The sequence below is a fragment of the Colius striatus genome, chromosome 6 (assembly GCF_028858725.1).
Source record: "Colius striatus isolate bColStr4 chromosome 6, bColStr4.1.hap1, whole genome shotgun sequence".
In the NCBI taxonomy this organism is placed as follows: domain Eukaryota; kingdom Metazoa; phylum Chordata; class Aves; order Coliiformes; family Coliidae; genus Colius; species Colius striatus.
In genome coordinates, this window is record NC_084764.1 from 43508572 (window position 1) to 43522878 (window position 14307).

The following is a 14307-nucleotide window of genomic DNA, read 5'->3' on the forward strand; positions in this document are numbered from 1 at the left end:
CTATCTGGAAGCCTTGTTCTGACTCAAGGGTTATCTTGTAGTCTGAAAGAGGAGAAGGGCTTCCTGCTGAGGATGGCTGCAAGCAGCAGCTATGGAGCTGGAGCTGTGGAAGCCCCTGCTAGCTACCCCAGGGACAGCTGCCAAAGGGACAAGGGCTGGGGAGAGGCTCAAGCCTCAGCCACGTTCCCGCTGGCCGATGGTGCAGGGTAAGCAGAGACAGATGCCATTCCCGCCAGCCAGGGCTGATCCCAATGATCTCCTCTGTGGGAGCTTCTGTGCAGCCATCAAGTGTCCACAGCAATGTCTGCAAACAGCTCCTGCCTCTAATCAGCACAGCAATGCTGTCCAAATGCACGTTCCCACCAGCTGCAGCTGGTACCACAAGCTGTGGCCAAACACCCCTTACCCCAATTTGTGGGTAGAAGTCAGTCCCCAGGGTCTCTTCTGCATTTCCCAGCCCAGCTGGTGAGAATTCATCTCCTGGAGGGGCCATTCCCTGTTCTAGGGAGCCTACAGCACAGATGAGAGCAGGCTTCAGGGTGCAGCGTTCACCACTGCCAGAGCTCACCCCAAAGGTGCAGAGCGGTGTGGACTCACCCCAGGTAGAGGGGAAAGGCAGCAGGGGAAGGCTCCTGGGTTATCACCTTTCTTTGTCCAAACAACAAGTCAGAGATGTTGCTCAATGGTGAGAGCTTCCAGGACTCAGCCCAGGCATGCAGGGAGGAATCACACAACTGACTCATGGAAAACCACCTCTTTCGCCACTTGTTTTGACCACTAGATCATTTCCCCCTTCCTCAAACCATCCCAGGCCTCAGTGACACCAAACTATCCCAGATAGAAGGAGACAGGTCCAGAAGCCAAGAGTTTTTGAAAGTGCTTCTCCTTACCAGACAGCAAACAACCCAAGGCTTGAAACACTGGAGGACTTCCAAAAATGGTTTGCAAAGCCCCCGTGCAATTCTTGAAGCAACAGCCCCAGCAGCAGGGCCAGGCTTGGGCAACGTCTGTGTCTGTCCAGCACTGCTGTATAGCTCAGGATTGCTCCTCATCCCTCCAGAGCCAGCACTCTGCTCCCCTCAGCCCCAGGGAAAGCCTGCTGCAAGGCTGCCAGCTGCCTTCTGGGACCTGTCACAGGGAAGAAACCTTCCACACAGAACCATTCTTGCCAGGAGCGGCGTCGTGTATCATTTCAATTCCAGTTCATTGCTGGGGGAGGAGGAGCAGGGAGGCGAGGAGACAATTGGTGTTTGCCTTCACATTTAAAACAATTTGTTTCCTCTCCACCTACCCTGCTGCACTGTAATGACACAAGTGTCACATATGAGCAGCACCAAGCAAAAACATTGGGGAGGAGGAGGAGCTCCAGGATAGCAAAGGCCGTTCTTGCTTAAGAGGGCTCTGCTCGAAGGTAACCCACGTTGTTAAAGAGCACAAGTGAGCCAACTGCCTTTGCCAAGCTCCACAGTGAGGAGATGTGAAGAGCTTTGGGAGGCACAGCCTCGAGTGCCAGCTGTGGGAGTGGAAAGTGTGCTGAGCAGGGCAGGGGATGCCACAGCACCCCAGTCACTTACCAGTTACTGCTCTCAGCAGCAGGAGGGAGCATCCACCTTAGCACAGCCTGCATCCAGTGAGGACTCAGTGCTCGGCCACCCTTTCCTCGTGCTGTGCCCACCATTCCTGCCTTTACCTTTTCTCCAGCATCCCCATTTTAGCAAGAGGCACCAAGCACCTTTAGCCTTCCTGCCCCAAAGGCCTGTATGGGCTGGCTGGGTGCCACTCCTGCTCCGCTCCAGCAGCAGATACCACGGTCCTGACTGGGCACAGGCAGGACATTCCCACACTGCTAAACCCAGTATCACCCCCGCAGTGACGTGAAAGAGGCGAAAAGGGATTTTCAGTAGGAAGGGGTGGGAGGGAAGAAGCAGGGGAGGGACAGCCAGATCAGCACAGCGCTCGGCACAAGTGACGTGCGCCGTACACCCCTGGGGATGAGGGTTTTCATCACTAGGCTGAAGCTGAAGGGTGGTGGAAATATTATTGCCTCACTCATTTCGAAACAGCAGGTTGCTTTCACAGCCTGTACCGTGCTCATGCTTTCAAACACACACCCAAAGCGCATTGCTGGGTGCAGGAGAGTCACCGACGACGCTGGGGAAGAACAAAAACCCCAGAGATGTCAATTTTCAGACATCCAGGCCCCACTCTGCCTCCCCTTTCCCACCCTCTTTGGGAACACAATGTACCACAAGCACACAAAAAGCCATTCCAATTATTTCTACTCTCTTTGCACGGGGACTCTTGACGCTGCCGTCAGGATGAACACCACGGCCGGGTTTATTCCAGCAGAGCTATCACACGGGAAAAACAGGGCTCTGATAAATGTTATGGCAAGTTTCTTGCTGAGGAAGGGAAAACATAGGATCACAGAGTGGTGGGGGTTGGAAAGGACTTTTAGAGCTCATCCAGTCCAACCCTCTGCCAAAGCAGCTCCCACCTAGATCAGGTCACACAGGAACGTGTCCAGGTGGGTTTTGAAGACCTCCAAGGAAGGAGCCTCCACACCCTCCCTGGGCAGCCTGGGCCAGGGCTCCCTCACCTCACACTGAAAGAGTTTCTCCTTGTGTTTAAGGCAACTTTTTGTGTTCCAGCTTCTTCCCATCACCCCTTTGTCCTGTCACTGGATAGAACAGAAAAAAGTGCTGCCCCAACCTCCTGACACCCACCAGTGAGATATTTGTAACTGTTAATGAGATCCCCCCTCAGTCTCCTCTTCTCCAGACTAAACAGCCCCAGGTCCCACAGCCTTCCCTCATAAGGAAGATGCTCCAGTCCCCTGATCATCTTGGTGGCCCTGCACTGGCCTCTCTCCAGCAGTTCCCTGTCCCTCTGGAGCTGAGGAGCCCAGAACTGGACACAGGACTCCAGATGAGGCCTCGGCAGGGAAGAGCAGAGGGAGAGAAGAACCTCCCTCGTCCTGCTGCCCACACATAAGCATCAAACCACGGTAAGCATCACGCTCTGAGGAGCCAACGTACAGAGGGGTTCAGAGAGGAGGAAGGAAGCACCTTGGCCATTTGCAGTCATTCAAATTCAACACACCAGGGCTGTTTGTTTTTTCTTTAAAAAATATCATTTCCTACTTAGATTTATTTTTTTTCCCCTTGAATAACACAGTTGAGCATTTCAGAGTTCGGCATTCTACACTCTTACACACTGTCCTTGTTTATTAGCATTGAAACACAAAAGAGACATAGCAAGACCTCCAAACACAAATAAATACAAAAACACAAGATACAAGAAACTGAAATACAACATATAATAATGCTATTGGGAAATTAAGACATGTTGCTAGTTCCTTGTTTTAATTACTCTTATTTTAACAACATGGTTATTGCTGAGCAATAAATTATACACCTTTAAGTTGGTTTCTTCCCCCTCCCCCCCACTAAAAGAAAAGGACGAGAACCACTGGTTACCAGATCACTTGCACTGTATCCTTACAGCTATTGATAAAGACAGGCAGAATATACACAATCAAATGAGGTTGGCCTTCTTTGGTCTTTGTTTTTGACAGTAAAACTGAACACAAATGTACCGGTTCACTGAAGAGGATGAGAGTCAAAGAAATGGATACACAAGTTCCAAACACGTTAAGTTGTACGTTATTCTCTATCACTGGTGTCTTTCCCCTAGATATTTCTTACAGAATTTCTTGGAAACAAATGTCAGAGCTTTAGTTTTTCCTGATTGTTAACGTCGTTCCACGTGTCTTAAAGGTTATCCTACTTGTCTGAGAGAAACAGGCCTCCATGTAGCCCGTCCCCTCCTAACGGGGTGTGTTTTTCACAGCGCTCTAAGTCACCACAAAAAAAATCACTGGAGTGTTATAACACTTTGTAGAAAAGAAAACCCCTGAACTGTAAAACTGAAAAGAAAACCACAACCAAACCAAAACTCAAACCAAACCAACAGCTACAAAGAAAACCAAAGTGGGTGGACCACATGACGCATCAGCAAGGATGGAAGCTTGTACCTTCCCATTCCACAAGTACAGATTAGACAACTCTCTGCCAGTGATGCAGGTCATAGTTGGAAGAAGTGTCCTTTCAGGTGTGAGCTGTATTTGAATCCGAAAGCCCACGACGCCGCTATGCAGGAAAATGACCCTTTAACGAATGATAATGCTGGTTTATCTCAGTAACCCTTAGACAGAGTCAAATTTTATCACATCGCATCTCACTGCCAGCAATGGAGCGTGTGAACACCGGCATCGCTAAGAAGTTAAAAAGTCCTTGCAGAACTGGCAACCAAATGAAAAGCTTAGTTCCAAAGGACCGAGAACACAAACACCACGTAAGAGACGACGAACCTTTCCCTAAACGGGTGAGGTTAGTAAAGCCACAGAGTCGGGATCCGGATGGGAGCTCCACATCAAGGCTGGGATGTTTGGATCCAGGATTTTGGTTCAGGTGCTTCTCTGTGAAATTTAGGACTTATTTGAACCCTAAGGAACTAATCCTAACTTGGGAGGGAAAACCAAAGAGAAATCGAAAGGAACACAGCCTAGTATCTACACTGAGACCATGAAATGGAAGACAGAAGCCGCAGTCTTGACCATAAATTAGAAGAGAAACAGGAATAGCCAGATCCCTTAACGTGTTGTACATCTCCACTCTTCTAAATCTTAAAGAGGATGTCCCTGAATCAGCAGTCCAAAGTTTCTCTACAGCCTTCCTATCTGGTGCTTCTCAGCAAAGGCCTGGATGAAGAGGCAGGAAAGAACAATTAAGCCCTCCGTATTTTGGTTTAAGGAAAAAGGGAGAAAGCCTCACAAGAGACAAATGGTCAGTCATGCTACAAGGCTGGTGGAACAAAGATGAACCCGCTTCCCCTAACAATGGTGTTCTCCCCCCTCAGTTAAGAGGAGCCTCAAAATGAGACTGACTTTGCTGGGTGATTCTGAACAGACAGAGCAGGACACACATTTACTGCTACCACCGGCACGGGCTCCCGCACACGTACAACCCCAAATCACGACAGCTTGTATGTTTGATTCTAGCCCTTACTGTCCTGATGGGGGTCTTTAAGGTATGTCAGCTTGTTTTACAGTTCCTTTAAAGGGACAAACCTATTAAAACCTAGTGATTTTGAGGATAACACTAGGGAACTGGGACCTCTCATTCGGTCCCAGCTCTCCAGGAGATTCCCGTCGTGACTCCGGGCGAGTCACTTCACTTCTCACCCTTGGCTTCCTTTTTCCAGGCTAAAAGTACTTGCTATATAAGAAGAACACGTTTGCAGACGCAAAGTGCTTCCTACGCTGTACACAGCACCGAAAACTGCTCACAGACTCAATTCCCAAAGCAACTGTTTTTATTGCAGTAGCTACGATTTCTAGGTCAACCAGAATACAGAGGTATTGACTCAACAGGATAAGAAATTCCAGGAAGAGGTGCTTTGTATTCTCTTTTGTTCCCAAACTAAAGGAAAGAATTTGCAATTAACAAGTTGCCCCGTCACCACTACCTTTAAAATACAGGAACCTTCCAGTTAGCTGAGCGTGAGGAAGGACACGTGTCCTAGACAACATTCCGAGGTCTTCAGAAAGGCTAAACAAACTGTTTGCTATTTACAGGCCTTCAACCTGGAAGATGTGAATCCAAAAATCTGCCCTTAGCCAAGATCCTCCCTTTAGCAGCAGCAAGTTGTATTTGCACCAATTGATCAAGCATAACTCGGAGGAAAGGGTTTCGTTTCATCCCTTCTACGTAAAGACTTTGCATATATGTGTGCATGCATGTCTGTGTGTACACGTAGGTACCTACACACCTACCAGTCATTTACAGAGCGAAAAGACCTAAGAGATCAGGTATGCAACCCAAGAAATACTTCCCCCCTCACCTATTTGTATATTTGCATAGTTAAATCATATCAAGGCATCAATACTGCAGTCACATTTTCCACTCTTCCGCGGTGCAGGCAACCTCTCGTCACTCCCTACACGCTCCTCTGTCTTGGACCAAACAGCACCAGTGTTTTAAAAGTGAAACAACACAGCAACAGAAACCCTGCATTGTTGGTGAAATGCCTATCCCAGATGATGGAATATAAGATACAAATAGGTGGTAGCTTTTAACCTCCATCTCGACGAGCCACAGCGGTGGCGAACCGAGAAACGGCGAGCGACAAGAGTCACAAGCTGCACGTTCCACGAGTTCAACGCTTCGATCACAACTACCACAGATCTCTGTTACCTTTGCATTTGAGGAATTCACCAGGCACCAAAAACAGGCACATGTCTTCAACTTTCCCCAGCAGGAAGACCCCCCAGGAAAAGGCAACTAACCGCATTCCCCACCTGTAAGAAAGCCGGCGTGTTGCCCACAGCGGGTTTTATCCCCTCCCCCGTCCAAGCGATGCCACCCATCGTCCCCTTTTCCTATTGCACATTCTCTTTGTGAAGAAGGACATTTACAGTACAAGGCTGAAATCAACATTGCATATTGTTAAGTCGGGAGTTGAAAGGTGTATCATGTAGACAAGTAACTGAAACAAGACCCTTTTAATGAGACCAGAGAAGTAACGCAGACGTGGTCACGCATCGTAATTGCAGGTTGGTCTTTCAAACACCCAAATAGTTTCATCCTGTTTAGAATTCAAGACTTTCTATGTAACAGATGCACTCACCCCGTGCTGAAGAGTGTACAAATAGGGCAACATCCAGACTGTCACACACTGGAATCTCCCTAGAGAAAGCTGGAAACAGAAGAGGCTCGTACGTAACGTGGAGCGTCACCATTAAGAAGAGACTTGGGTTGTGCGCTGCTAAGAATCGCTAAGCAGAGGGGAAACAAAAAGGTTCCACTGCAGAAACTCTGTTCAAAGTAACACAAATACTCTGGGACCCCCTGGCCATAACAGCACACCAAGGAGTTAGCTGGGATCCGAGAGTATACGTGGGGGCAGGACTGTTGCCCCGTGAATCACTTTAAACAGACGGTCCCTAGAAAACTTTGGGTTATCTGGGTCAGGAACACATAGAAAAAAGGATAAAAGGGCATTTCCACGACGAGAGGAAAGAGTTTAAATAATTTAAAGTGTTGAGTAAAGCACCAGGTATCTTTTTCCTTTCAATTTAGAGAATATACAGCGGCCTCGTTTGTCACAAAATGCTACATACTCCTTGCTGGAAAAGCAGAGGAAACCGATTTCTATGTACACAGTAAGAACTCTACCGAGATGGCCCGCGAGTTCGGCGGAGAAAGGAGTGTTACAGTCAAGGCTTCAGGTATTCCACAGCAGGCGGCGTCTACGTTTCGTGTAGCGAGATCCCGGATTTCACAGTACGCAGGGCTGGCAAACTGGAAATTCTCTGGCAGCTTCATGTGGTTTTAAAAAAGAAGTGCAGTAGGCCTCCGTTTGATTCTCCGTGATAAAAAGCACATCTGCAAAAATATTCTTCTCTCGATAGCACGTTACTGCATTATAAAAGCTGCCCAAGTGAAGCTGAAGGTTCTGGCAGCTGGTGCTTTTGGCACTTGGGAGATGTGGAAAGCAGCATAGAGATCTGTGAAATACAACAGTGACTGATGTTTCTGCTACAGTGATCGGCATTAATACAGTTAGCAGTGTTCGGATCTAAACTTCTCTGTGAAGTTTCTGAGTCAGTATCCCACTAAGAGGAGATATTCAGATCTCTTAAAGCTACTGGTTTAGGCTGTGTGCAGACTCAGGAAGACTTCCCTATCAGTTTACACCGTTCACGCGATCCAATGTCCTCTTTCAATCGCAAAGGCCGGAACCGCTTTTTGCCTCCTCCTCTTTGAAAGAGCCTGGATTTAGAAGCGCAATTCTGTCACAGGAGCTGATAAACCGTAGTCACAAATCTGCAGAATGTGCTGGGCCCTGCTTATGCTAGAAATCTCCTCCAAGTCCCAGATCGAAACAGGATATCAACTGTTTTAGAGACGGCCAAACGGTTTCACTTTAGTTTACAAGACATGCATTAGGCAATGGGAGGAGAGTCCTTTGGACATTTCCACTTGGGAATCCTGTTTTCAGTAAAATTCTGGTGATGGCACAAACACAAAAAGCTCAGTTGCCTACATTCACAATTATCCAAATGACACGAGTCGAGCGAACCTTCGCCCTCAAAGCGTTAAGTGATGGGTTTGCTTACGCAGCCTGCATAAAACTGCAAGTGCCATGGCGTTATATCTAGAGATATAGGTGTGGGTATATCTATAGATATTTATCTCTTGTGCAGAACGGCCTTCCCTTCCCGTGCTAGAAACGAAAGGCTAGCACGTGCCTCCATATTTGAGCTTGCACCTGTTGACAGCAATGTACCATATAAAGGGAGTACAGTACCTGGACAATGGAAGGCAAGAAAAGGAAGACAAGTTGCCGCTGACGGTTGCGAGGGTCAGCAGCAGGCAGTATTCTAGCAGGTGCCCGGGAAACCCAATGAAGACCACTTAGCATGCATTGTATATTCATAAATACTTCTTGCAGGCACCGTGTGTGAAGGCACAGCCAAAAAAGACAACGGCAAAGACAAGCTGAGATACAAAGGCATGAATTCAACTGCACCTGAAGACAAAAAATTGTGACCATGCCTCAGAAAAGCAGAGAAGCTGACACGACCCGACACGAAAGGCCGAGCGAGGCGCAGCGTAGGGAGGCGAAACGCGCAGTGGCGCAGGTCCGCTCCGCCGCCGAGGCGGTTCTCGGGCTTTCAAGAGCAGCACGGCCAGGCTATGTCTCTACTTGTCACAGGCTATCAAATAGAAGCAGATGAACACAGCAGGTTGCAAATCAGCAGGTTTCAGGGCTAGCAAATGTTTTCCGCTACAGTTCAGGCTGTTCTAGGGAAGGAGCCCGTGCGTCCCCCGTTAGGATGCTTGTCTGCTATGAAAAGCTGCCACGAGCATCCACGGCCCCACACAGTTCTCGGGTGGGTCCGTTTCAAGTGATGCCACCTTACAGCCACGGGCATCGGAGGAAAACCGTCCCTTGCCTTCGCAGTGGCCGTGGAGACCGTCTAGTCCAAGCTCCATAGGAGCACCGAGCATAACGTTTTGGCACCTGAATAAGATGGATTCCACCACGGCCAAGTCGGAGAAGCTCCAGGAGCCAAAGAAACGGGCTTTGGCTTCTCTTTTGTACATTGCAAGGTAACTAAGGGCTCTGAAGACAAGGCTAAACATTATGCCTGAAGTCCCAATTAAACTACCATTGTCAGATATCAGAATCAATCTGAATAAAAAGCTATGGTTTGTAAGCAGCACAGCACATCTAAGGCACATGTATGCATGCAAGCCACCGTCACTGGATTAAGACAATTGTCCTTAAGAAGCAATGGCTGCTAGTACAGAACAAACATACAGGCTTTTTTTTGTTGTTGTTGTTGTTGTTTCAGCACTAATCCTCCTCCCCAATACTGAAAACACTATATACTGCTGACAGCATAATGTGCAACATATATAGCTTGATTGGAAAGCATGGGGCAGAACTTTAAAAAATGTACAGGATTCCGTTTAGAACTCCAAAGTTCAACAAATGCCCTATTTTAGGGTGAAAACAATTATAAATCTGATAATGATGCACAGCATCCATGAGTGATTTTTTCCTTAATTTTGAAATAGTGTCATTAACTACGACATATATTGTAGGTTTTACATTTCCAAAGAGAAATAACAGAATTGAATAGTTTTTTGTCCTATCACAAGTGATAACCAGTGTTTGATATCTTCTATGGTTTTTTTTTATCTTCCAAGAAATATCAGTCTATCAACAGTTTTAAAATAAAATGTTTTCTGTAACAATAGAACTTTAAATAAAAATATGATTTGGATTCAGATACTTTTGAGAAGACATGGAGAACTTTTCCAAGGTCTTCTGACAAAGTAATTATTAAAACAGAGACCAGATGAGGCCTTAAAAAGACAATATACTATATTTCAGACAAGATTGCACCTCAGTTTTTCAAATAATATCATAATTGCAACATTACTTCATCATTTCTTCTTTTAACATGCTGACAATTTCCAGCTAGCCCACGTGTGAAGGTTCTTTTTGTTTTTTGTATCCTGGCTTTGAGACAGAAAAGTTCAGTGATGTATTCAGCACACACCGTATATGTCTTTTCACCTCCAATTGACTAGATCGTTAATAAGTTAAAAAAACCAATCCTCTCTGACCACAATCATTATCCTCACGAGGGATAAGTGATTCTTCAGAGCTTAAGTGTTGCTAGTTCTATTAAAAAATATACCATGGTATGATTTCTTAATGTGTTGCTACTTTTGCAGTTGGACCCTATGCAGTTATGCCTTCAAACCCTTCCATCTGTTCCACAAGGTGGTTCTGTGAGCTTTAGGACCTCTGATTGAAGACAAACTGAATATAAAACCCCCAAACGGAGTCGTCTTCTGGTTAATCCACCTCCCCTGTCGTATGTCAGGGGTCTGGTAGATCCGATGTATCCACTATGACTTTAATAAAAATAGTATCATCTTTAATATACGTTCCATTCTCTAGGACAGTTTGAGCCACAAAGACGGGGCAGCCGGACGCAATGTTCATCTCTCCAGTCGGCTTCTTGAAACTGCTGCTGTTTGGATCCGGCTTGAAAGCATCTCCTAAGTGACGTCGAGACGGTCCCTGATCCATGAGCATCAGAGTCACTTTCTGCTTGAAGGGCCAAGGAAGCAACGCATCGTATTCCCCACGCATTATGACAAAGAACAGCGACAAGTGCGTCCCCTTCCCCATGCCATCTCCGTTAAGGTAAACTCTGGCACACATCTTGTAGCCAAAGTAGCCAGTATAAAAGGGCTGGCTGTACAAGGAGAGAGTCTTCCCCATGACTGCCTCTTGCTTCCGACGTTTATAATCTCGGATCTTCCAAATCAACACTCCGTTGTAGCTGGCGGTTTCTAAGACCTGGAAGCGGAGGTCCATGTCAGCCAGCCGAATGTCGTGAACGCTCAGCATCTGATCGTGTCTGCTCAGCTGTGTCTCTAGCAGGCCTGGTAGAAAATGGAAAGGATCAGGGTGAGGAATATTGGGGTTTTTTTTTTTTTGCTCCTAAGGACTGTAAAAATCAATTGCTAATGCCGCTGCTGCGGATCAAAACCACTTTCCTCCTCAAGAACCAAAGTGCATTCGGCCACCGACGAAGCGATTCCCATGGACTAGTTTGCCAGCTAGGATCTAGGCTAACTGGGATCTTTACAAACACATGCAGCAAAAGTCAAACAGTCAAATCACCCAACATCAATTTTGTCTGGTCACTAAGCAATGTAACTAGAGAGGCTTCCATTTTTTGGGAGGAGACATGACAGCGTTATCTGTAGATTGCCAGTAGGAGCAAAGACCTCAGAAGTGGTCACACATCCTACCTACGGCATCTCAAAGCCAGAAGTACCACTGATCCCTCAAAATACTCTTCTCGGCCACTACCTGTCTCAGAAGTGTCATGCTGGGACTAAAGTTGCTGGTAAGAGAGCAGACTGTTCAAGCTTAACTCTGTATTATATGGTCACTTACTTGTTTTGGAGAGAGGGATGTTTTTAATATCCCCTTTCCCCCATATGAAACGTTACTCTTTGTCTTTGCACGCTGGCAAAAATCGGTCAACGTACAATACTGAGAAGCAGGTGAATTCCTAAGGCAGGTTTGGTTTATACAGATCTGTTTAAACATTATTTTTCTCAATCATTTAGACTCTTACATATAATCTCCACTATCTTGCTACACTCCAGCTTTCACTTCATTCAGCAAGAACAACAATAACCTTGCTCTCAAGCAGACGTCGCGCTTCTCCTTGGCTCAAATATACCGCTGTAACAGATAGCAGGACCTGTGGTTTCAGGTGGATAGCCACACTGTTGATCCAAGAAGGGAGGGGTGGAGTAATAACAGACGACTTGTCAATACGCTGAGACTACAGTTAAAGAAGCTGCTGAAAGCTACTAGCTGTCAAAGATCGGCTGAGGAACGATCTAACACCGTAATCAAGACAAGGGTCGAGAAAACAAAACCAAAGACAAGAATCAAGCCTAAGAAACAGCGTGGAAGCAATGCCACATCACCAAAGGGATTACACAGTTCCCTATTCAAAAAAAATCAGAAGTATCAGCATTACCGGTGCTTCCACGCAAAAATCACAATGAGAGTGCCGTTCAAAGGGCACCATTTCTCTCTTGACAAGCACTGCTGAGTACCTCGGTCCATTGTGCTTGCACTTACTTGTATTTCGAGCTCCTTGCCCTGCAGTTTTATCAACACTTTCCAGCTCAGTCACTCTGTTCTGGAGGGATTCCACACTGCTCTTCATGCTGTCAGCCTCCTCCCAGTTCTGTCGGAAGGGACGGATTTCTTTGTCCAGTTCTTTCAGTTTCTCTGCTTGGCTGTCTATCACTCGCTTCAGAAAACAGGAAGCGAGGAGTTAAAACAAGACATTAATTTATGCAAATTAAACACCAATAATAAGATTCTTTTCCAATACAAGCAAGCAATTTTAATAACACAAACCTTGAAAACTTAGAAATAGCCCAAGTATTTACAAAAACACAAACGCCTTCAGTGCTACGTAGGTATTACTATTAGAGCACCAGCAGCCTCCTCAAAAAGGAGTTGTTAGTGTGCTCTTGTCTAATTTTTCTTCAGAAAAACACCTTTCAATGCAAGAACAACATTCTGAATGTCTCTGTATGGATATTACGGGCTGGTGTTTGTTGGGTTTCCCACCAGAGTACTTAAGCAACAAAGTATGGGCACAACAACTCACCATGGTGTGAATCAAGTGGCTGCTCAGGTGCATGCGTTTGGGTAACAGCAAAATAACTTACCCCCTCCAGAAACACACCAGTACTCTTGCCCACAGCAAGCAGGAGCATGTAGCTTTGCAGGTTCAGCAGCTCCAAGCCCACATAAATCAGTTATCAAAGCCTAAGTTACTCTGTGCCCATAACCACGGCAAGAGCCCTCCCGAGTGTAAGAGAAACTATCGCTTCTGGCCCCTTAAGCACTTGTAAATTCCCACCCTTACTTCCTCAGTGGAATAAGCCACTTGTCCTGAAGGTGCTTGCTGGTTTGAGTCTTTTTCAAAGCAAAAAAAAGAACAAAAGCCACCAAACCACAGGTGCTTTTGGAAAGGCATGAAATGGAATACTCGAGGAAAAAACACATAGAAAGGCTGCTGATCTCCGAGAGGAACATTGCAAGCACCTCAGTGTATTACAAACATAAAGGAGAACATATTTCCCAGTCTACCTCAAATCTGATGCAGGAGATACATAGCACTTCACATTACCACAGCTAATTTGGACTAGCAGGAATTTTAGCCAGAACCCCGTAATCAGTTGTGAAGTTCAAATAATAACACAAATATTTGAGACAAGAAACTACTTTTGCTACCACCTACAGTTAAATTCCAGATCTAACCTTATGGTTTTACCATCACATTGTGCCAACGTGTGTAAAAATGAGTTTTCACTACTTAAAAAAAGGAGCAGTTGAGTACAAACAAGAAAATAAAGCTATTTTGCATGTGCCTTCTGGTTAGCCATGTGGATTCAATATTCCCCACTGACGGGGAAAACCCTTCTGCCTCATGCAACCTTCGTTTCCTCTTTTAGACATTTGCTTTTAATCATGTGGTTTCGGTTATACTGAAAGTCTGTAACGATTAATTGAAGGCTGTCAATTTGATTAAGCCAGCTAGCAAAACCATGTTCTAGGAGTATTTCATTCTGTCCTGTCTCAAAACCACTGAGCAATCTAACATCGTTCATGATTAACTATTTATTTCTATGTTGGTGGTGTAGAACAAGCTTATGCGTCTCACTTGCCAAGCTCTTACTTTGTAAAGGAAAACTGTGTCCTGAATCATAAATGCAGGGGATATGGTCCCATTAAATAGATTCAGCAACTTGCCTGGATTCACTAATCATCAGGTACCAGCACAGTCACACCCTCTCACCTGGCCTGCTCATAATGAAGAAATCAAATAGGCAAGGGCTCTCAGACACATAGCAAAGAAAACACACCATGGAAAAGCCCGAATGAGTGTTTTAAGAGCAGAGCCAGAAGGTTTGGCCATTAGTTCACAGTTACAACATGCAAAAGTTAAGGTGTGCCCAGGTCTGATCTGTCTCCTCTACTCGAACAAAACAGGAACCCTCTGAGGCAAGAAGAGTAACATGGCCATGGGTTTGTACAGTCCCTCACACAGAGATGTTCTAATTTCCAACTGGGATCTGCTGGCACTAACATGGTGTCAAGCCAAAGAAATCT

At 46.0% G+C, this 14307-nt stretch overlaps 1 protein-coding gene across 7 annotated transcripts in view; it reads right to left on the minus strand.

Annotated features, from left to right (window-relative positions):
* Positions 1–9829: 9829 nt before the first annotated feature.
* Positions 9830–14307, minus strand: part of TRAF3 (TNF receptor associated factor 3) — a 67914-nt gene continuing 63436 nt past the window's right edge. For all 7 annotated transcript variants that reach the window (XM_061998228.1, XM_061998227.1, XM_061998226.1 and 4 more), the window contains 2 exons: positions 12259–12433; positions 9830–11036 (listed from right to left, as the gene is read on the minus strand). In XM_061998228.1, the coding sequence (XP_061854212.1) occupies positions 10465–11036; positions 12259–12433 (747 nt within the window). In that variant the 3' untranslated portion in view covers positions 9830–10464. The remainder of the gene's footprint in view (positions 11037–12258; positions 12434–14307) is intronic.